The sequence below is a fragment of the Notechis scutatus genome, chromosome 1 (assembly GCF_049901735.1).
Source record: "Notechis scutatus isolate UNSWTSFEM ecotype Mainland chromosome 1, rNotScu1.2, whole genome shotgun sequence".
In the NCBI taxonomy this organism is placed as follows: Eukaryota; Metazoa; Chordata; class Lepidosauria; order Squamata; family Elapidae; genus Notechis; species Notechis scutatus.
In genome coordinates, this window is record NC_142009.1 from 260,496,263 (window position 1) to 260,520,995 (window position 24,733).

The 24,733-nt window shown below is 35.5% G+C and overlaps 1 protein-coding gene across 12 annotated transcripts in view; it reads left to right on the forward strand.

Moving 5' to 3' along the window:
• CD44 (CD44 molecule (IN blood group)) overlaps positions 1-24,733 on the forward strand; it is a 75,979-nt gene that overhangs the window by 37,030 nt on the left and 14,216 nt on the right. For 4 of the 12 annotated variants that reach the window (XM_026664691.2, XM_087951239.1, XM_087951233.1 and 1 more), the window contains exons 2-11: positions 3,366-3,531; positions 7,618-7,754; positions 9,182-9,253; positions 10,380-10,520; positions 12,416-12,511; positions 16,251-16,379; positions 19,390-19,518; positions 20,787-20,945; positions 22,560-22,751; positions 23,768-23,956. In XM_026664691.2, the coding sequence (XP_026520476.2) occupies positions 3,366-3,531; positions 7,618-7,754; positions 9,182-9,253; positions 10,380-10,520; positions 12,416-12,511; positions 16,251-16,379; positions 19,390-19,518; positions 20,787-20,945; positions 22,560-22,751; positions 23,768-23,956 (1,410 nt within the window). The remainder of the gene's footprint in view (positions 1-3,365; positions 3,532-7,617; positions 7,755-9,181; positions 9,254-10,379; positions 10,521-12,415; positions 12,512-16,250; positions 16,380-19,389; positions 19,519-20,786; positions 20,946-22,559; positions 22,752-23,767; positions 23,957-24,733) is intronic. The other 8 variants (XM_087951241.1, XM_087951243.1, XM_087951242.1 and 5 more) reach the window with 3 other exon arrangements.

The window sequence follows — 24,733 nt, forward strand, 5'->3', positions numbered from 1 at the left end:
CGTGCACCTTCGGCGTTTAGTCATGCTGACCACATGACCACGGAGACATCTTCGGATAGCGCTGGCTCTTTGGCTTTATAATGGAGATGAGCACCGTCCCCGAAAGCCGGAAACGACTAGCACTATGTGCGAGGGGAACCTTTACCTTTACCTTAGGTCACCCAGAGTTATTTAGAATAGGTTGTAAAATTGAATAATAATAATGACATATAATGAGTGGAGCTTTCTTTTAGGTGTCATGTTTTTAAAGTAACTGTACCTTTGCTCAGTGACATTAATATGCATATGAGTAATATTCATGTTTCTATGTTATGAAAACTTTTTGTTATGTGTTTCCCACTGTGGTTAATGGCACAAGGCTGTTTTGTTTTGTTTTGCTTTCCCTTCTGGGAGTGACTACATTTCCTTTCTTTTCTTTTGTTTCAGTTAAGCAGTAAAGTACTTTTAGAGTAAATAACCAAAGACTTAGTTAATCTTCTCCCTTCCTTAGATGGTGGCATGTATTAAAACAGTTAAAGCTAGTTCTTTCCATTTTTGCTTGGTTGTTTTATGTACCTGACATCCTATTACAGGAGGAAAGACACATTAAAAATTAGAATCTGGTAGCACCTTTCCAAGTAACAAATTTTATTATAAGGCATGCGTTACAGCTCACTGCATCAGATGCAGAGGTGCTGGATTTACGTAGGAATTGGGAAGAAGGGAAAATAGGTTGGCTATGGAAACGAGGGTCACACATAGATCTTCACAATTAACAACTGTGATATGTTTAAAAAAAAACCTATTGTTTGTTGAGATTTGAGATTGCCTGAAACATTTAGATGTACCGTATTTGCCGGCGTATAAGACGACTTTTTTTGCCCTGAAAAACATGCCTCCAAGTGGGGGTCGTCTTATACGGCGAGTATATAACAAAGGTCGTCTTATACGCCGGCAAATACGTTGTTGTCACTCGGTGCAAGAGCGACGGGGCGGAGCTCCGCAACTTGCGAAGCCCCTTCAAGCCCAGCCGAGTCTCTCTTCCTCCTCCTCCTCCCCACCCACCCACCCACCCACTCCGCTCGTGCGAGCGGACAGGCAGGCTCCAGGCTTTGCCCCCATCCCTCACCTCCTTCCATCCCCTCCACCCCCCGTGGCAGAAACTTCGCCGCACGTGGGGACGAGTGGAGGGGTGGGAGAGCAGCGACGCAGCTCAAAGCTGAGAAAGCGCCATCCTTGCTTTTGTGCTTCGGGAAGAGTTCGTGTTTTTTTTTTTTGTTTTTCTCCCAGGAATGGGATGCTGCTCGTGCGATTTTCTTTGGGAATTTTCTCTTCCCGGTTTCAGCCTTTGCTCGAATCCTCCCCCCACCCCCGATTCACTTCTGGAAAGGATGCTTGTGTAACTCTTTTCCTAAGCGTTGCTGGGGTGGAGGGGGGCAGTGTGCAGTGTGAGCGAGAGGCTCTTTTCCTTTCTCCCTGAGCGCAAAACCGTCTGCCTTCTTCTCTCTTGGACGGACCGAGCAAGGCTAATAAGATAATAATAATATAATAAGATAAGATCCTAAGCGCGTTGTGGAAACAGATCTGGATCTCATTGGAGAAAGGTAGCAAATGAATGAACTGGACTTTTGGCAAGTCTCGGGTAGGAACTCGACGCTTTCTGGAAAGTTAGTGAGCAGGAAAATAGACATCCTTTCCGCTTTCTCCCAGCGTGGGTATTTCATTATCCCTCCTGTAAGAAGTAACAACCACAAAGCCAAGGGAAAAACGATGCGCAGGAAAAAGCCACAGTAGGAAGCAAAGATTTCTCCCTCCCCCACCCCTCTCTCTGAAATAATTAATGTCGCAATCAGTGTGGTGCACCCTTGGAGACAAATTGGTTGGGGAGGTGGAAAGATATTAAGAAACAACTCGACTGTTTTTCGTCAGTTTTATTTTTATTTATTTATTTTCCCTGAAAAAGCAGATCGCTCAACGGTGTCACAAAGAAAGGGAGAGGAATTGAGTGCCAGTCTGAGAAAGGCGAAGCTGCCTCTCTAAAGCATTTTGGTGGCTTTGTAAGTTTGGGGGAAAGGGGCGGGGTGTCAATCAAGAATTATATCCAGAATACCCCAAGTGTTACAACTTACCGTATTTGCCGGCGTATGACTTTTTGCCCTGAAAAACATGCTCCAAGTGGGGGGTCGTCTTATACGGCGAGTATATAACAAACTCTATATTTTGAGTGGAAATGTTGGGGGCTCGTCTTATACGCCCAGTCGTCTTATACGCCGGCAAATACGGTATGTGAGTGCAACAGTTTTCTTGCTGAATAGCTTTCTGATTTTTTCAAAACAGTGGCCTTGAGGTCTGCTATGGAAGTATTGACAAAAATTGAAATACTCTGATATGACTTTGTCCTTATTTTTTAGTGCTGATGTCAAACATGTCTATTAATTCTTTTGTGAAAAGTTTGTCCTGTTTCTTCTGTGTAGAATCTCCAGTTGATAATGACATATTTCACAGTGGAAGAAAAACATGTGAAGGTGCCTGTCTTGTGTGTATACTTGTTGGGGCCCAGTTTGAAGCTGTTTTTGTTGGAGTGACATGACATACTTGACACGTTGTAATTTTATTATATAGCAGTGATATGTAGAATCACTGTTGGACATCTATTTCTATCACATACTATGATTGGTTTATGCCTAAAATCTCTATAAAATTCTAAATTCATATACGGGCAAAAGAAATAGAAATCTGTAATTTCCAACCAGTGGAATGTTCAATATTTTGACCACAGCCTGATCCTTTATTCCATAAATAGAAATTTCTGTTTCTCTGGTTACATTGTCAGCAAGTCATTATTTGTTCCAATGTTGCAATTCAAGTGTAGTTTAATTCAGCTTGCTTGTTTTGTTCATTAGAAAAGAGCCTTGGTTAAAATGCATTAATGAGTTTAAAGCAGAACTAGTCCGGATAGAAGGCTTATGCTAATGGGAATTATTTTAGAAGATACATATAAAGAGGGACACAAATGAAATGGGTTGATAGCCTTAGTGGAAGACATGGAATTTTTTTTAATGACATGGATCATTTCTAAGACACTTTTGTGCATTGAAATGCACCTTGTGGCAGAGATAAATTACATTGTGTAAAATTGAGACTTTTATTATTAAAAAATAAATAAATGCCAGGTCAGAGCAGTTGCTTTTTTTCTGATATGTGGAATTGGTTAAAACCGGTTACCTCAAGGATTTAATAATAAATGATTAATTTATTTTTATTGAAATAAAATAGAAATTTAATAATAGTTCTGAAGCAGCCATTTCGGAAAATGTTTGTTGCAATGCTTTTTGCTATCTTTATCATGACTTCTCTTTTCTTCCTGTTCCCCCCCCAATGTACAGATTTGAATATAAGTTGTAGATATGCAGGTGTTTTCCATGTAGAGAAGAATCAACGCTACAGTCTTACGAGAGAAGAGGCTGTTCAGCTTTGCGAAGCACTTAATAGTACCATCCCAACATTTGAACAAATGAAAGAAGCCTTTACCCTCGGTTTTGAAACTTGCAGGTAGGTTACCTTTCCAAATATACAATGGACACGGATGTATTGTCAAAGAATAGATACAGATATTTTTTCCACCTGTTGTTTCCCTTACCTATCCTTTGCAGCTTGTTCCGTTTTTCTCCCCAAATGTGCAATATATTTATTTTTTCTAATTTTCCTTGGTGCTTTCTCTTCTTGAATTGAGTTTAACCATTAACTGTTATAACACACATATAGTTCTTCAGGCCAACTTACTTTTTGAAAACGTTCACAATCGGGATCTAACTTTTTAAAGTTAAACATAGCCTGAAGTATTATCTATTTTTAACTATGGACCTGCAGTTTCTCTTGGAAGATTTACATATGGAAAATTTAGCAGTCAGATGGTTCTGCGTAATTATTATACTCTTTTTAACAACTGATTTTGGACCTTATGTTGTTTTTCTGTCTCTTCCTTGTGCTGGTCTTTTTTGTAGTTTCAACTTTGTCTATCTAGTTTTTCTTTTTTACAAAAATAAAATGATGAGACTCCTCAAGATCTTTCTCTCCTTCAACCCTGTCACTAATTTGAGGTATTCACAAACTTCGAACTAAAGAGCAGCATGTTTAAAGCACATGTTTGAAGTCATTACTAAAATAATTATTAGTGCAAGCCTGCAAAATAGATTGATATAATTATCTCGGCTGAATTGTGGAGGCTAAGAGAATAGTGGCTTCTCTTAAGGCCACCCAGGTCAAGGTTTGAGCCTGAAACTTCCCAGCTTCTACGGCTAAGTACAATATTAGTCATTGTGCTGTAATAGCTTTCATCATCAGCCTTGCAAATATTTCTGTATCTTCCTGCCCACCTGGATAGATATCTATGCCAGAGGGCAGGTTGAACACTGGTCTAGCAATATCAACCCTGTAAAGATTACTGCGCATTAGTAACATTTGGCAATTGCTGGAGTAAAATTATAGCATAAGGTATGCCTAAATCCATTGGTGTATTCTAATCATTCATCTCTCTAACGATGATAGAGAAATGATATAATGTAGAAAATATTCTTACCCCATGTTCTGATGGAAAGTTGCCGAGCAATTGCTTCTGAATTTTTAAACTATAATTTCATGCGTTGTTCAGACTTGTATGAGAGTACTTTCAAAGTAGTAATAATAAATACAAATCTAGTGGTGTGTAAGGTAATTACCCTTATTAGCATAAAAAGTAGTTTGATTAGCAAGTTGCTGTTAATGCAGTTATTCAAAAATACTTAATTCCACTGAAAAAAATAAATAAAACCAGTATGTCCATTATTATCAGTATGTCAGAAAACATTTGACCTTTGGCCTGACTTATATCAATCATTGTTCCATTTTCAAAAGGAATCAAAATAATATGCAAAAAACCAATATTTTTAAATGCATGCTCAGCATTCAGTCTTGGGTAATGATTCACTGTTTTCCAACTCAAAATATACATTTATATATTGAATAGAGAAGCTCCCTCCTACATATAATTTGTTTTCTTTTGAGCTATGAAAATACTGTAAGGTTAAATGAATGCAGGAGTATAATGAAAGTAGGAAATTAGCATTTCAGCATCAAAGCTTTTCAGAAAACTTTCATACATGGTACATGTCATGTGAAGATTTGATATAATTTGATATAATGAACCAATGTAACGTAGGTGTTTCTGTTGGGATGTAATAACCTACTATACATTTCTCTGATTTTTTTTTAAACAAAGCTTTAAAAAGTTGCCAGTATATGCTGGATTTGCATAAAGTCCTAGGTTTGGTCAATATGTGTGCAAAGTTTTTGACCTCCCAACCCTGAACACATCAGATTAAAAAAGAATACCCTATCCATAAGTCAAGACAAAAGTTGAGCAGCCAGTTCCTTCCCTAACTTGATGGGGCTTCTACCTGTACAGTTAGTCCTTGACTTAAGACCACAATTGAGCCCCAAATGTTCGATGTTAAGTGAAACATTGGTTAAGTGAGTTTTGCTCCATTTTACGACCTAAGAGCTGTGGTGGTGCAGTGGTTAGAATGCAGTACTGTAGGCTAACTCACTGCTCACTCCAGGAGTTCAATTCTGATGGGCTCAAGGTTGACTCAGCTTCCATCCTTCTGAGGTCGGTAAAATGAGGATCCACTGTGAAGCTGTATATAAGTCTAAGTGCTATTGCTTTCTTGCCACTGTTGTTAAGTGAATCACAGTTGATAAGTTAGTAATCTGGCTTCCCCTTTGACTTTGCTTGTCAAAAGATTGCAAAAGGTGATCACATGACTTCATAAGTATGAACCAATTGTGAAGCATCTGAATTTTGATCCCATAATCTTGGGGATGATACAAGAGTTGTAACTGTGAAAAATTGTCATAAATCACTTTTTTCAGTACTGTTGTAAGATATGTATGTGTTTATGTGTTTAGCCAAATGTATAAGAATATCTTCATGTGAGCACTCATTAACTTTTTCCCCACTACCAGCATACAAACATGTTGGTTTATTCATCAATAGGCACTGTATTTCCAAGTTTAATTGAAATCTGTTTTCATTATAAATGCCCTTTATCTTTTGGAATCAGATTAGTTTACCTGTATCAACCTGCCCATATTAAAAGAATGTTTTTGCATGTACTGCTCACTTGGTTGTTATTTAGCTCCACTGGGCATGAAAAAAACATCCCTTTCAATTATGACTCCTTGCTTAATTCTGTAACAAAAACAGAAAGAGTAGTGGTCTGTACATCATCATAACACTTTGAAATTAGAAAACAATACATTGTGATTCTACATGTGTCCAGAATTCATTGAGACTTATTCCCATGTAAATGTTGCTAGGATTATAGCCTTTGTCATATTTAAAGTACATAAATGGAAAAGAAAATGAATATGAAAACTGTGTGAATAAAATCCACTATTAGTATGGAAATTTTAATATGAGGTTGGAAAGATGACTATAAGGTATTACTTAATTATACATGTATTTAACTGCATGTAAGATTAATATTTCTGCTTGACTTATGAGATTCCATAGATGCTTATATTCAATAGAGAATAACAAGAAGGATATTACATCTTTTACTTGCCTTCCATGGATACATTGTTCTTGCGTATCAGCATTTTTATCACAAAATCACAATGTTTAGAGAGGCGTGAGTTTTTTCTCACTCAGCAGATAAACTAGAACCTGGTTCTTTCTCCTCCTGCATCAGGGAAGACGGGTTCTGGATTCATGGAATCCTACAGCTGAAAGACATAAAGCTTCCTAAAGCTGCCTAATAATATCTCTTTGTATAAGAAGAGATAGTGTATTGTTTCATAGCAGAAGAGTATACTTATCCTTTCCTGAATGCGTGAACAGAATGTTTTTCTTCACATAATGAATATAAAAAGTTGTCCAATTCCACTGAGACTTTTTTGCTGAACAAAATGTTCATGCATGTATACTAGATGCATTTGTTTATTATTTATTAAACATGTGTAATTTAAATTATGATTATGATTATTATCCTTGCAGAAATAATCAGGGAAAAGTCTCAAGGCAACCTTGGATGCCTTCAATAAGGGTAACTGTTTCGGTGCTTTGAGGATGGCTGCTTCATTTTTGCAGATTTTCTCAGTACTAATTTGGACTTCTATGCTTAAATTTAAGGAAAATCAGTGGAGTAAATTGTTGTGAAAGACTTGCCCCAATCTTGTTGATCTTTCAGATTACTTAAAGTAGAATACTTTAGGACCTATTTTGAATTAGTTAGATCACAGCATGGGAATGATAATATGCTCTCCATTTCTTTAAGTTTTGTTTTTCTTATTCTTATTGTTGTATTCTGTTCTGTATTAATTTTATATAACATTCAATAGAATTCCCTGCATTTTACATTTTCTGTATCACTGAGAGTTATACTTTGTCATAATTTATGTTGCCACATTTCTGTAGTGCTTTAAGCCATATAGTTGTGGCAGTATAAAAATAAAATGAATGAATGAATGAATGAATGAATGAATGAGTATGGAACAAATACATTAGCAAATGAACTACCAATTACCAATAGAACTTACCAATTGTTGGCTATATAATTCCTTACATTAACTTAATGGTGTTTTTCCTTTTTTTTCTAGATATGGTTATATAGAAGACAAAATCGTACTTCCCCGGCATACTCCTTATTATCTCTGTGCAGCAAACAACACAGGAATTTATGTACTTTCCTCAAATATTTCTGACCGATACGATACATATTGCTTCAATTCATCAGGTGTGTTTTGGGTTGGTCACATATTTTCTACTGCTGGGAAAATTGTCTTTTTGACACAGAAGCACAATAGAATAAAGATAGGAGAGAACAATGGGTATGAAAAAACCATTTGCTCCTGGTCAGCATACTTCATGATCCATGAAATTCAACAAATTCAACAAAATGTACATTGTGATCTGATAGCTGTTTCATAGCACACTTAGTATTATGGTCTTCAGCAAGCAAAAACAAGAGTTAAAATAGAATATGGTATTGAAGTCTGCAGAACTCTTGACTCTGAAGCTGGCTTGTTTTCCCACATGCTGTTTCAGTCCTGTTGCAGACTTTTGATAGCAGAAGTTTGCAGAGGAGAAAGACTATGGAGATGTAAGTAACAGGTGTAATACAGATTCATCTCCCATATGCTGCTTTTGTTCCAAAACATGAACTTTATTTGGTGTTTATGTGGAGTTAGGGAAGGTGATTCTGTCATTGTTGTCTCTAAAAGTAAAAGTCCAATGTATCTCTCTCTCTCTCTCACACACACACACACATATCCATATCCATATATAATTAAAGAAAACACATCAGTGGTGGTATTCAGCCGGTTCGCACTGGATTGGGTGGATAGGTAGCAAGAATTTGGCGTGGGTGGCCGAATCGTTAGTAAGTTCTGGCTGGCCACGCCCCCAATATGGTCCCCCTCCCGCTCGATGCTTGCTTACCTGCCAGCCTGACATTCGTCTTAAGGTATTTCTTTTTTTTCCCCTCCTGACAATCAGCTGTGCATAGATCAGCTGTGCCGGGATTCCCCTTGCTGAAGCCCAGGAAGGCAAAAAATGGAGGGAGGAGCACAGCCCCCCCTCCATTTTTTCCTTCCAGACCCCAGAGGAGCCTTAGGGGAGCAAAAATGCCCCCACCCCAGAGGCTCCTCTGAGGCTAGGAAGCTTCCAAAATGGAGCTTGAAGGGGTGCTGTGTGCTTCTCCCATGCTCTGTTTTTTTCCTTCCTGAGCCCCAGAGGAGCCTTAGGGGAGCAACCCCCCCCGAGACTCCTCTGAGGCTAGGAAGCTTCCAAAACAGAGCTTGGAGGGGTGCTGCGCACCCCTCCCATGCTCTGTTTTTTTTCCTTCCTGAGCCTTAGAAGAGATTTAGGGAAGCAAAAATGCCCCCCGGAGGCTCCTCTGAGGCTAAGAAGCTCCCAAAAATGGGTGGGGGAGGCAAAAAAGCAAAAAAAAAAGCCACACCCATCCAGTCACATGGCCACGTCCACCAAGTCACGCCCACAGAACCGGTAGTAAAAAATTTTGAATCCCACAACTGGAACACATAGTGTTTCCCACATGTTTGTAGTCCTGGAGACCTTCACCACCTTTTGTTTCTTTTTACAAAAGTTAGCCAGTTTAATGTTGATTTTTTTTTTGTTTCCCATTTTTTCTCCCATTCTTAGAATCAAGAGATGTTGCTTGCGAGCCAGTGAAAAAGTTATATTCTGCTTTGCCTAATAATAACAGCAGTATTGGTAAGGATTGAATTTCATTTTTTTTTAACATATAAAGCCTTCCCCTGGTGAAGCCGAATGAACAGTGGGGAATGGTCACTAAACTTGGAATGAGACTTAGCTGGCTTCAAGTGATAACATAGTCTATTTAGACTAATTTATAATCAGGAAACAGTTGCAAAATTTAAAAAAAAACCATGAGATACATTTTTTTCTGGGAGTCTTTTGTGAGAATTTAACAAAGATAGTGATGTTGCAGATATTCTGCATAGAGTAGGATTGTAAATTCAGCAAGCGATGCTCAAAAGGTATTGAATAGACTTCTTTTCTAATCCAACAACTTTGCAAGTCTCACAAAAGTCAAACATTCCAGAGTGTTTTGTGGATAGTGCTTTGTGGAATGTTGTTTTGTGTTATTTTATTGGTATACTTTTTCTGGTAGGGAATACCATTTTGTGTGACTTACACAAAATATATTACGTTCCACTTTTCATAAAAAAGAAGTAGTTCTTGTAAATATGCATGCGAAGTGCATAGTCATTATTGTATGACAGAGATAATGGTTTATTAAGGAATTATTTCATAATAGTAGCCAAAAGAATTTACCCTGTTGTGGGGGAGGGATCCTTCTTAATTAGCAGAATCTTATAAAACTTTCCCAAATGTATTGAAAATTGGATTGATCTTTTATTCTCATGTTGACACATTTCTAGATTGATTCCTGCAGCCTCCATCCCAAAGTTTAGGAAGCAGAATTGTGATCCCTGAAATACTGTTCACTCTTAATCAAAATTATGGCTCATTGAAGCAAGCTAGGACCAAATTTTATATTTTTGAAGTACCTTATATAAATGAACAATTGTGTAGATTTAGTCAGAATGTCACATGTAATTACCCCAGAAAAAGACACATTCTGATTTTGATCATATCAAAGGAGGAGAGAGGAACTTAAAAGTTGAAGCCTTCTACCACTTAGGTTCATATTATTCAGTCAGAATCTAAACTGAGCAAACATTTGCATATTGTTTATGTTTGAGTAAGGATTTTAATAAGTTTTCACATTGTACTATGTAACTATTTCCTGCACCATTTGTCTAGCTTCAGTCAACAGGGTACTATTTAATACTGTATATCCTTTTTCATTCAGAAATTTTCAATGCTGATGGATCACGGTATTTTGAAGGAAAGAAGGTTACAGAAAGCCCACCAGTTACTGAAGATGACACCAGTGTGGGCAGTGGTTCTGCAATTGGCAGAGGAACTGTGGATCATAGTGACTTCACACCAGGTATTTGCATTGATCAGTCTTCTACAGAATGACATTTAAATAGTACCTTGGAAAGGTCACAGATATCCATTAGAAATTGTGTAGACCTTCTCAACTTAGGTGATCTCCAGATGAGTGGACTTCAGTTCTCAGAATTGCTCAGCAAGCATCAACATTTCTGAGGCTTCTAGGAGCTGAAGTAGATTGGGGAAACTTTTGCATTGGAAACTTTTGCATTGGAAACTTCAAACTTACAACAGTTCATTTAGTGATTATTTGAAGTTACAACAATTTCGGCCCGTTCCAGGCGATGGGGATCAGAATGGGCAAAAAATGTGGTGTGTGGAGGCAGAAAATGGGGTACGGAGGCCGAAACAGGATGCGGAGGTCAAAAATGGGGCACGCAGAGGCGGAAATAGGCAATGACGATCCCTGCAGCTTGAAACAGCTGACCGTTGGGAGGCCAATCCAGCTGACAATCAGCTGCTTGTGCTAATCAGGCTGTGCTGAAGCTGACCAGGCTATTTGTTGCAAGGAGGCAAATTGCTGGGAGGCGGAGGCTGAAGGGTCGGGGCGGGTGGGTGGATGGGTCCTCTGCAAAATTTGTTGTATAAGACTCACAGACAGTTTCACCCACTTTGGGAGTGGGTGTGCCTTATGCACTGAAAAATACGGTATTTATTTCCTCCATTTTATCTCCCATGCTACCTATAAAATATTTTTAATGATATGTTACAGAAAAAGACATCACTAAAGAGCACACAAAATTGTATCTAATTAATATTGCTTTGCCAATAGTTGGTTCTTTTTGCTAGCAGAAGCATTTATCAGTAAAACAAGGATTTTCAACAATTCTTTCTCCTCTTAGCAGTCACCCATGTTTTTTCAAATTTCAGAGACCTTGCCATTAACTAATCCTCAGGATTTTTTTTTGATAATTTTGCTGTTTGACAACAAAGATTCTTACTGTAATAATGAAAATTAAATGATTCTTTACAATAAAATCACACATTATTAGTTTATTTCATTGACTGCTAGTTGTAAAAACACAACCATATGACAATTATGTAATGATGGTTGCCTCATATCTATCTTCCAAAGGAATAAGGGGGAAATATCTCTTAACTTTCAGTTTTTTGGAAGGTATTGTAGCCTGAAGACACACTTGAACTTGACTCTAAATTAAGATGTTAAATGATGTTGCCCCCTAGCTGGATCTCTTGAATCTATTTTTACTAATTCAGAGTTCTCCCCACCCAGACTAGTGGCAAATAAAACATGCTACTGTAGGCCTATTTGGAGTTTACAATACAGTGCAGTATATATGATTTTCTCTAGGTATCCTACCTCAAACTAAAACACAATAAAACAGCCAAAAAATATTTTCATTATCCGTGTGACTTTTTCTGTGCCATCACTTCACCCAGTATAAAAAGAAACTTCTTCTGAGTATTACCTATTTATTTTTATAGCTGTTATTGTTAGCCCTATAATATATATAGACCTAATAAAACGAAGGGCTTAAGAGAAAATGTGGCTCCAGTAGGATTCTTGCTGATCAGTCCTGACTTTCATTAGGATTTCTGAAACTTGGAAGTGCAACATTTATTGTTGGAAAAATAAAACGAGACTTTCTTTCAAGTGTTAGGGAAACTGTATCTACCGTAATTGAATAACACATTAGTAAAAGTACATATAATAATTGTGCCTGGTAGTCCACATAAAGTATATAGTACAAGCTTTTTTTCTAACTAAAATATCATTTACGCTAAGAGAAAATGCCATACAATATTTTGTCCCCCCCCCCCCCAAAATCATGAATTCAAAACACAGTCATAGGACTTAGGAATGAAAATTGTATTGATGGTTGCTCACTAAGTGAAAAGAGTACAGCTCATCCATATTTTATGATACAGAGGAGGATACCACAACATTTACACCAGCATATGAAAGAGAAGACCACCATTATCTGCATCCAGGAAATCCTGAAGATCAAAATCCCCAGGATCCTAGTAAGTGCAGTAATTGTAGTATTTGTTGTAACTTGGTTTTAACCATGACAATGTATTTCTTCATTCTTTTGACATTGACTATATAGTCTATATATGGAGACTATATTCATTCATATTCCTCTGTTTTCGAATCATACATTTAAGCTCTTGTATCTTCTAAAGTAAAGAGTATCTTGAATAACAAGAAATAAACATTCTAGCATATGACAGGAGCATTTAGGTTTAGTATATCCAGTTTTTATACTGTGTAATTGCCTCCGATGGTATGCTATATTAATGAGCTCATAGGATTTGATATCTCTGTTGTAGAGCCATTAGGTATTTGCTTCAAAAATGAGGATCATGGATAAGGGCAGATCAGATAATTTTATATGCTCTAGTGATAGGCTCCATTTGTGCCTGGGTTTGCTCTATGAAATATTTCTGAATGCATATATTTATCCAGTAGAGTGCCTACAGTCTGTGACTAAAATTAAAATTTCTATCCAGTAGAGTGCCTACAGTCTGTGACTAAAATTAAAATTTCTGGCAATATCCATCCCGCCAAAAACCTGTTAAATTGTGATGGAATGTGTACCTGGAGAAGCAGTGGAAAGGAGTCTTGGTAGCACAGAGCTTTCCCAGGGAGAAAGCAGTTCCTTTCAGAGAAAAGCCCAAATTAACAGACTGTGGTCCCAGGTGTAGGGGGAGAGAGGGAAGAGACTTAGGATAGCCACACTGTAGAATCTGTCAGTGTATATTATTATTGTAGAGGGTTAGAGTGTCAGTAGGTAAGATTCTGCCCATTAGGTGTAAACAAATAAAAGATTGGACTCAACTGGATTTGTTGTCTTTGAGGTTGGACCTGATATAAATATGCAGACATATCCTTTGTGTAAGTCTTCTTGGAAGAAGTAATTGGATTTTTTTCTTAGTATTTCTAACAATTATGTTGGAAAGATGTCATTGTGGATCCTTCATCTAAAATGCTCATTGAAACCCTTTATGACTTTTTGTTTTATGACTATGTATACAAAATCAAAGAAAGTATTTACTTGGTTAAGATAACATTTCATATTTAGAGGAAGAACTTCAGTTTGAGATTTTGTCATCCAGCTTTGTCATGGGATTTCATCTTGCAGTTGATTTCACCTTGCATTTCTTCATATATTGAGTGTTTTTATATTTTTCTGCCAAGTGCTATTGCTATTCTCGGAAGTGGAGCCAAAGAGAATTTCATATTAATCCAAATAACAGTTTTATATGAATTGTTCTAATCTAATGGATCATTTCTTTCTTATTTATCATTTTACATACATACTAACTATTAACATGACTTTGGTATTGCAACAGTTTGTTTTCTCAGCATTGATTTTAGATTTCTTAAAGAAGTTGTGAGTTATACAACAGCCTAACTAATGGAAGATATTCTCAAGGTGATATGAATATAAACTTGTTTTCATTGTCTTCATAGAACTGATTGATCAATAATCTCCAATTTCCTAATGATTCCCTCCCCCCAATTCCTGATGTTTAAAAACATAGAAATAGGCACAAGATTATCTAGTGGAGATCTACCCATTAGAAAAACTTTTCATAGATTTTTTTTCCTTCCAAGATAGTGGTCACTCTGTCCAATATATGTATCTAATTATTCATAAGTGTGCATCTTTTTTCTATTTTGAAACATATTTAGCAGCAATGTGCAATGGTCTTTTCTCTGTAGAGAAAGATGGTTTAATTTATGCAATAGCATTCATTTTTTTCAGAGATCCTGCATTCATAATGAAAACCGTTGTTATTACTTTGGATATTTACCTGCAATTGCCAATTTTCAGGATTTGCTTTTGGCAATGCTTACTTTGAATGCAGCTTTTTTGTTTCAAGAATTTTCAGAAATTAGAAGCATAAACTTATTTTTGGTGAAAGTTGGCAAACTCAGAAGCCAATTTTCATCAATTCATGAAAAGGTAAGTTGGAAACAGGCATCAAAGTTCTGGTCAATAAAGCCATTTAAACTAGTGTTTTATTTTGTTTTGTTTTTAAATCTGGAACCATTCCTTGAATTCATGGAAAAGCTGATTTCTCAAATATCCAGGGATAAAGAATTTTTTATGCTAAATTATTGCAGCTATATGATTCAAAACCTATAAAAATATTTTGTCTCTGTGCTTTTCTACGTTGTGTGGTAAATAACATTAAGATAGAATTGACAGAACACTTATTATTTCAAATTATTCCAAACATTGCTGGTGGTGGTTGTGAATGGGAATGATTTTTGTGTAGTCTTCTGCTCTGTGCCTAGATCAAGGATTAATGTAATCCTATTGATCTGTGTCGGTTGCAATATTATACTCTGGGTTCCTTCCTCTCAGATGATTCATCCTGTCAAAAGCATCTCTCAATAGCTTGTATGTGTTTTTCTGCATTTGGGTGAGTGCATGGGTGATATGATGGAATTTCCCTGGTTTAAGTTTTCTAATTTGCAACTAACTTTTTGTTAGCTATAAATTATAATTGCACTGAATATTCTATTGTGGTGCACAGAATGTATATTCATGCAAAATTTGTTTGTATCATATAAAGCATTTTACACAAGAAACTTTGGTTTGGGGAGGGAACTTTGGTTACATTAATACTGCTACATTGATGTTGCTTTTTAGGAAGTGAATATACTTGAACTTTAGCTTTGATATTTCCACATAAATACAATATATGTATATTATATATTGAACAGATAAAAGTTACAGTTCTAAAACAACTGCGTACAATTATGATTGTATGTACTTCAGATTATGTGATTGACTGGCAGATAATGAAAATTGCATTGAGTAATAGGCAATCCAGAAAAATGTTTTACAGTTCAATCCCTATACCAAATAAGTTTCATTCCTGGTTTTGTTTGGAAACTCAAAACTGAGAGCTAAGTGTTTCCATTCTTAGACTATGTATAAAAACAAGCTACACTTGTGTGTGCAATATGTGATGGAATTTCAGCATATATTTCTTAACCATAATCACTTCTACTCTTTACTTCAATGGGTTCTTCTTCTTCATCTGCTTGAGAGCTTCTGTTCTTTGTATTGTTATTCTTTTCTCTTTTATCATTGAGAATTATCTCTTTAGATGTACTTCTTTGTATTCTACAATGGTGGAAATTACAATACTGTTCTCTATCTCTGCATTGCCACAAGGAAAGACTGAAACTTGACATTTGAACAAAAATAACTAGAAATGTGATCCTTGAACTAACTTCCTATTTGAAAATCCCATTGCAGCAAATTAAGGAGCTTCAGTTCAAGAATGCTGGGTATCCCAATTTATTTCCGAACTAACAATAGAAATACAAATTCTTATCATCCTTTAATATAACCATAATGAAACTAGATTTGTTTGAGAAGCAAAACATCTGGATTTAAAGATAACACAGCTCAACTTTCTACTACTATCAGTAATATTTTTTTTTCTTGGAGTGCTTCAGAAGTTTTCTGGTATTTTCTGGTTGTGACACTACCTTTATTACTCGGATTCCCTTTCCAACCCCCACATCTTTATTTTGTGTTCATAATGTTTTTGTTGTTAGTGTATAATTCACATTGACTTAGGGTACTCCCAAAATAAAATAAATATGAGTATATTATTTGAAAACCAACAACAGAAGAACATGGGAAGTGACCCTTTATCATCCTCTACGAGGAAGTTCTATTGATCGAAGATACAACACATATTCAACACTATAGTTATTCTGCCATCATTACAGCTGAAGAAAATTCAAATCATGGAAAGCATCATGGAAATTCTAGTCAAGATCAGCAAATCACTGAAGATTTTCCATTATGGTGGCCACCTGAAGAACATCAAGGAATGCAGAATGCAACCTCCAGTGAGGGTAAACTCTTGTAATATTTTAGTAAATCATAGTCTCTGCCTATCCTTTTTTTCAAAATTTCTGGCAAAAAGTTTAGCTTCCCTGGAAAAAAATTGTTGCATATATTTTTCATGAGTGCTGTTTGAATAGTTCTGGTATTGGTGCATTAAAAACATGAACTGTAATAGCCAAGTAACTACTTATGTCATGTAGAAATCTGTTGTTTGGACTTACGTGAAACTGTTGCTTTAAGAGCACACTACTTTAAGTATGCTTTAAGGGCATGCTATTTTAGGAATTAATCTATGTGCTGACATGTAGAAAAGCTAATGGATCTCTTGTACATATAATATGGAAAGACATATGCTTGCTTCAACTAAAATTATAGTGCAGGGCATTGCTTGTTAATAAACAAAGCCAATTACTAAACAGTTAATTGTTTTAGACAAATTTAAATCTTCCTTTCAGTTTACTTTTAAAAATAAAATGTGTCCCATAATTTACATTCAGATAAGACCTGCAAGCATTTTCTTTTTAATATGTACTGTAAGTCAAAATCCTCATTTTCTGTACCAATATTGTTTATCTAAGTGCCTTGTAAATCATTACTATTTCAAAGCAGCCCATTTCTGTAATAGTTACAATTTAAAGGGGAAAAAAGCTTGACAACATGTCAAAGAAAAGTCATATGAGCTGGTTCCTTAATGGATTTAAACTGGGCTGTGTAATTGGAGAAGAACAAAATATTTCTAAAATCCTGAATGGTGCCTCTCTCCATTTATTTTGTCATAAATTTCCCATAGTCATGCTGAGGTTCCAGTTATACCTCCATAGTCGTATATTCCTGAGCTTGATACATAAAGTTATTTTCTTGCCAAATATTTACCGTTTTAATTCTCCTTCGAATCCAGAAAGTTGTCATTTTGATTTCCTTTTTACTCTATTCAATATGGTTCCTTCAAACCATATTGTTAAATATGGGGAGTATGATCATGCTCTGCATATGGTCCAGCAGGATAAAACCCTTTTCAGAAAGATTCACTTTGGAAAAATTACCAGGCTATTCCCAGATTAGCTGGATCAGCATTATCTGGAGGAAGAAATGGACATTTTCCTGAACTATTCTATCTTCACAGAAAGAACAGTTTGTACATATTTTCTCCCTGATATAAAATTGTCTTTAGACACACAGTTAAGTTCTGACTTCTTTCCCAGGCCTTTGAATCTGAATGTCCTAATTGTAGAGTTATAGTATATTTTAATCTGGTTGCCATTTTATGATTTTAGTTGACTTTCAGTGTATTGTGAAGAGGTTTTGGTGGTGGTGGTGAATTGTACTTATAGTTGATTATTTGTATGCTGCTTGGGTTGATTTTGCTTGAGTTAAGCAGCCATATAAATGTTATAAAGACCTACACACCAGAAAAGAACTGAAATACATATTTTAAAAGTCAACATGGGGGCTTTAAGCAAGAGAAAGTTGGCTACAAGTGAGCCTTTTTATACTCTAATATGAATACCTGGTTGCAAAATACATGAACAGGATGCCAAAGATGAACAGTGCTTGCTTTTCATATTGTCCTATGTACTCAGAAAAACCAAATTACAGTTGTGCCTCTTAAGTTGTATCATTCATAACTGATATACAGCATGGATACTCATTGAAATAAAGTGTAAGAATAAATAAAGGCACCAGCATATAAATAAAGAAAAAAGGAAATAACTTACAGTTTTGAGGAAGATAATTTTTAATTTATATTATTATGAACATCATTTTTCTGATCTTCTTTCCATGACTTAATGTAACTTTGTTCTGACATGTATGTATAGGCTGTGCGTATTTTGATAATTAAGTCAAAACATGTAGTTGAAGTGGAAATGCCAGGTTGGTGATTACTTGAAATGAACTGCAAAGTCTGTAATATTCCTTTCTGCAGTTCAATCAGGCATTGTTAGTTTACTTAATAAAAATATTGCAAACTCATTTACCTAGTTTTCAGCCAGATATTTCCACAGTTAACATGTCAATTCAGCATCGGTTAACTCCTTTTGTATCTCCTATTCAATACTGATTTTTAAGGATTTTTAGGTAGCATAAGCTTTAGGACAACTATGTAATCTTAAAAAATATACATAATATTAATTTTTATAGTAGTACCAGAAGGAGTCTTTGATTGCTAAGACTATTCCAATTTTACTATCTCAGTTTAAAAGTAAAAAAGTTGTTCATTCAAACTCATTCAGAAAATTCAATTAAATCACCTCTTAGTATTTGGAATAAAATTACATTCCATATTATTGTATTAGTGCATTTAATGTAGTCATGGCTTTTTAATAACTTGTTAGTACATTCTCCTGATTGGATTTTTTGCAGGATTTTTTTCCCCTTTGGCTGTACATAGATTTTACTCCTTTCTCTGTGATTTTGCATAATTTTACCAAGCCCAGTGAATCTGGGAAATGTGTGTTCACTGAATATTGTCTTCAGTCAACTCAGAATGTAATATAATTCCTATTGTGCTCTCATTTCTATATATAAGAATGTTTCCATTCTATTCCATGCTTTCCAAATAAATTTATTCACGTCCCATTTACATTCTTCAAAACAACTCTCTTCCCCGCCCCATTTTATGGGGGGAGATTCTTTTAAGAGTTAGGATTAGAATTAGGTTTGTAATTAGAAACAGTCTCTCAAGTACCTCGTATCTCATTTAAATGTTGCAGTTGCTGAAGTAAAAATGATTCTGTATGTGTTTACTATAAAAATGTGTTTTGTCTCCATTAAATTACAATCAGGGCACAATCCAGATTCTATCATTCATTTAAAGTTAACTTTTTTTTTTTGCATGCATACACACACACACACACACACACACACACACACAGCGCAATGGAACTGAAATTAGATAATCTTATTGACTGTTCCAATCAGTGAAGCAAGAACATATTAATGATATAGACAACAGAGAAATGGATAACTGGATGAAATATATAAAAATCTTACCATAAGTTTACATCAATAAATCAATAGATCCTAGTTTTGAAGATGATGATGATGATGGTGGTGGTGATGAAGAAGAAGGGTCTGGGCAAAAAAATCCTGAAACAGTTCTTGAGTGGGACAACAGTGGTGATAAGGAACTTCAGACGTCAAATACCAGTAAGAACTAACCCCTATCGTGCATTGTATTATAGAAAATAATTAAGATATTTTAGATGTAGACTTAGATCTTCAGCAGTATAGTATTTGTATTGATCTACAAAAGATTATTTTATCTGAGATAGATAATAGTAAATAATAGCAGAATTTCAGTTGAAACCAGCAGATATTTTTTGCGCTGTATTTCTCTGCATGGTCTGTTTTGCATAACTGGCTTTTGCATTGGAAAATGTCTATCTTGGCTAATGCTGGAAATGGAAACCCAGCAATGCTGTCAAGGTTTGTGCCTAAAATCTGTGCTTATTTTGAATGGGAAGGGGCCAAATTCTGAGCTGCCTTATCTGCTTTCCATTGATGTTTGCATTCATTTGGAAAATCCAAAATTAAATGTCACAGTGGTAAATATCTATGTTCTTTGGCAGAGTTAGCTTTGGTTTTGGTGGTGGATATTATGATGCTGCAATGTTCTCTACGCATAAATCTGAATAAATTTCTTTCTTGTTAATAGCCACTTTGGTTAGTTAACAAGTGTGTTCAATTAATACCATTTTTGCTATCTTTTTTCTATTTTAATTTATTTTATTGTACCCATGCTAATGTTGGGGAGCAGATGGTGTTGGTGAAGGAACTATATGGTTAATGCAGATTAGCATTATATGAAGAATTTTAAAAAATATGATCACATATTGAAAAGGTGTTAGCTTTTATTCTTTTTATTCTACATTTCCCAACATGATTGATTCTGTTCCTATAGTAGCAAACTATTTGCCAGATGAAAACTTTCCTCTTATGTAGTTCCATGCCAAAAAAAATCTATACCTATACAGATGTTGTGCGCCATGAAGCTATTCAAAGTTCAGAAACTTTTTTTAATGCTAGTGTTACACTTAGATGCTTAGCGTTGTTGATTCAAACCTAATTTCCTATAATGTAGAACCAGTTTGATGTAGTGGTTAAGACATCAAACTAGAAACCACCCGCAGTGAATGCTTTCAACAAAGGGAGAGGATATTGCTGGTTCTTTTACATCTGATTATTTCATTTGTCTGTACCAGAAATAGTGCATTTCTGATGAGACAGTCATGCTTGGGGGCTCACGTATGCAAATTTTTCAAGTGCCTGAAAGTACATGTGTGATCTGTACTTATAAACCTTTGCCTTGACATATACATTTACATTATTCTCTAAAATAACTTAATCCGAAGTGCTAGTTGATAGTGCGATTCCAAATATTCAACCGATTGTCAATTGAACCATTGTCACAACAGCTGTGAACTCCAGCAAAGATATCAAACAAGAAGAATCAGCCCACAATATATTGCTACCTGCTGTACATTCTGGAAAGGAAAGTGAAGTCAGTTACTCAACAAATGACACAAGTGCGGATGTCCTACCTGGAATTGTTGAACAATATTCAACCACTACCGGTATGAGGAATTAAACATGATACTGAACATATTTTTCATTTATGTTGGTTATTCTTTCCACAATATCAAAACTCAGAATGTAGTTAGTAGTTGGAAGTATTGATAATTTTAACTGGAGTGTGCAGGTAATACATTGTGATTACTTTAAATAGGAAATAGACTCAAACATATAGAGCCGTTTTCCAAAAGTATTTGCTTTTATCCACCAAAACCATGATATTGAAGATGTAAATATTATGCAGCTTTGGTGAAGCCAGAGTCTCACAAGTAGCACTTTAAAATTATTTCAGGCTCCACAGTTTTGTGAAAGTTACTGAAATGCCAGATTGGTGCATTACTCTGTACAGGATACTACTAACAGATATTTAAAAATTGGCTTCAATCTATTGCTTTTTGAAAGTTGAAATAAAACATGAGATTGCTTTCTAGGTATTCCTTAATTTAAAGAGAACTGCATAAACCAGTGCTTTCCAAACCTGGGTAAATTATTCAGAAATGTGTAAAAGTAGACTTTATTTGGGTTAACAACCCGCAAACCCATTTCCCAATCACAATAGGGAAATCTCAGTTGACTTAGAGTGTTTTACCTACATTGGGTAAAAAGGACTTTTTCTAAGTGGTTTTGTATAATAAAGGAAAATGTTTTGGAAGCAGTGGCTTAAAGCATTTTACAAACAAATATTTGGGTAATAACAATTGCTTTTTATCTAAAGGCATTCTTTTGCCAACATTAGAACAAGAGAAATAGATTGTATATGTATGTTGATAGACAAACTTGATTGTAAAGTTGCAGCTTTATTTCTTATGAAAAGTATTGACATCTTCTCTTGAAGATGGGAAGATCTCTCTTACTGCACTGGGCTTTTTGTGGGCTTTCTTTCTTGAGTTATCAATTCCAATTTTTCTCACTATCTAAAGCTTTTTCTCTTACGTTTGGTGATCATAATGCGTGACACATTATGTTTTCTGCTAAATTATTTAATAAGTTGACAATGAAGGATAAATCTGGTATTTTCGCTTCAATATTTCATAGTGTTTCTACTTCAATTTCCTTGGATTTATACAGCAGCACCTTTAGAACTGAATAAGTTTAATTGTCTGAACTTCATCCTGGCAATGAATGCCATCCAAAATAAGTCTTTGGCTTGACAATATAAATCTGGACTATCTGAAGTGAGTGTCCAAAATATTTCAAGAAAGAAAATGTCCAAATAAAAGAAGAAAAGGAAGAAAAAGGAGAATGTTCTTGGACTAAGTTGCTACTGTGAATCCAGATGGTACAAAGCCTTTTGCATCTATCAGACACATTTGATAGATCAGATAAGGGTGCAAGCTGCTCTCACATCTTTTCTGCCTCTACTGCTGTTATATTCCTTCTACTATTGTTCCTGGTGTCTGGTGCATCTCTGGAAAATCAACCATTTCTGAAAATTGTGGTGATGATTTTGGGGCCTGTGAATTCAACAATACTTTCCAAAATTTTACCTACTTTCCTCTTCCTCTGCCTAACACACGTAATGAAAGTGCAAGCCATATATATATTTTAACAAGATAATCTGGAGGGTTGTTCAGGAAATACAATAATGGAATTGATTCAAAACATCATCATAACAGCTGTGTCCTCCAGTGATGATTTCTTCAAGCAGGAAGACTCAAAGCAGCCTCAACTGGAAGGTGCATCTTCTGAACTGGTAATTGAAGAAACAGTATCCCCCGCAATCAATACTTCAGATGTGTTACATCCAGTATTTCTCCCTTCTGAAGAAAAAGAAAATATCCTGGAAAAAGAATCTTTTCATCACCCAGGTAACAATATGAATACTACCATTAAAGGGCCAACTTTTTCTTTAAATTAGCTGCATTTGTTTTTTCATCCAAATTTCTAAACAAAATATTTTACTCTTCCACACAAGGTGTAAATTGTAAACAAGAACTGTGTTTTGCTTCCCCACCCCCCACTCAATTATTTTAGAGTTGATTTAGATAGCAGCTTACAGATTTAAATAATGACGCTCCAGAAAGACATTATGTGAAAAGTTATTTATATAGTTACTTTGCAAAGCCATTATGTCTTAAGATATACTAGAGATAAGAAGTCAATTTCCAAACAGAATTACTCTCACAGAATCTATATTCTTTATTTCTCTGTAAATTCACCTGTAATTTGCAAACGTCTTAGAACAGATTTGCAGTTCTAATTTATAAGGAGCAGTAAGGTTCATTCCAGGTAACAAGGCTCTTCCTTTGATATCTGACATGGAGAGTCACAGGGTAGATGAACCAGTGGTTTGATGTAATAAAAGGTTTCAGATGTAAGAATAGAAATTTATAGACTTTTTACTGTCTGAACAAACTAGAGGTCTCTGCTGCATCTGTCTGGCAGAGCAATGACTCATGCCCATTTACAATGATTTGTTATTGCATACTGCATATAATTTTATTAAAGTAAAATCTTGGATTTCAGGTGATTTGAACCTCCTGAAATTACTGGATGCCTAAATTTGATTCATAGAAAAAGCAAAACATTTGGCTTAGTTCTGTTTCCATATAACCTGGGGAATTATACTTCATGCGGTTACTTACTTTAATACTGGCAGGAAATTTGTGAACTATGCTGAACCCAAGACACCTAATAACTTGTTGATATTAGAGATCTAACACGCAAGGAAACTTTTGTATATGCTCCTTTTAAACTGAGTCAGAAAGCCTAAATACATATTTGTTTGTCAAAGCAACCTCAAATCTTTGAATCTGAGACACCATCAACTGAATACACAAATAGTTAAAATTTATTCCTGCCTTATTTACCATAACTGCAACAGTTACATTCTTCAATGGAAGTATTGAACATGAAGAAGAACATCAACATCAGCCATCAGCTGTTGATACAGTTGCACAAAGGAATCAAAGTTCTGTTGCAAACAGGACAATCCTACAAATCCTGCGTGATGTCCTAAAAGTACTTGTAACTTCAAGGGACAGCTATTATGAAAATGCATCTTCTCAGTCAGGTATTGGCAATATGACTGTTGAATATAAAATTTACTGTGTATATTATTTCTAACAGTGTGGCCATTAACAGCACCCATGGTTCTACTGTTGTAGGTGGACATCTTCTAAAATGTGCTCCGTGAAAGGAGCTGCTATAGTAACAAATGGAAATTTGAAATTTCCTTTATTTTGGTTCTGGCAGTTAGGGAAAGTGGGCCATGTTTAATCTATTTACTAAAATTGAGTTCCTTTTGGAAATTATCTGTGACAATTGATGTTCATTCTTCTGGATAAGTTATTTTCTTTTTTAATAATACTGATCTGCTTCCCAGAAATTTTTATACAGTAGGTAGAGCTAGGTGAAATAGACAGAAGAGAATTAAGAAGAAAGTTGTGCGAATATAGTCTTAACATAGATTCAAGTATTATTATAGAAGCTGATGATCTACAAAAATTTCTCATGACCTGTTGAGGCTGCATTAGGTGGTCAATGCTTGCCTGAATAGATGGATACTTTGCCTACATTTTAAATGCATAACTGGAAATCACCTGAAACAGCTTCCCAGATGAAAATAGAAATACTTTCAGTTTTGTTATTATTGTTATTGAAGGTCCATTATATTTTGCCAAGTACTTGTATAAGTATACTTTGTTTAATGACCACAAGGGGACTAGCAACTCAGTCACTAAGCAATGCAGTTGTTATGTGGGTCACCTGTGGTTAAGTGAGACATCGCATGATTGAATTGTGTCTTTACTTCTGGCTTCTCTGTTGACTCTGCTTGTTAGAAACTGGC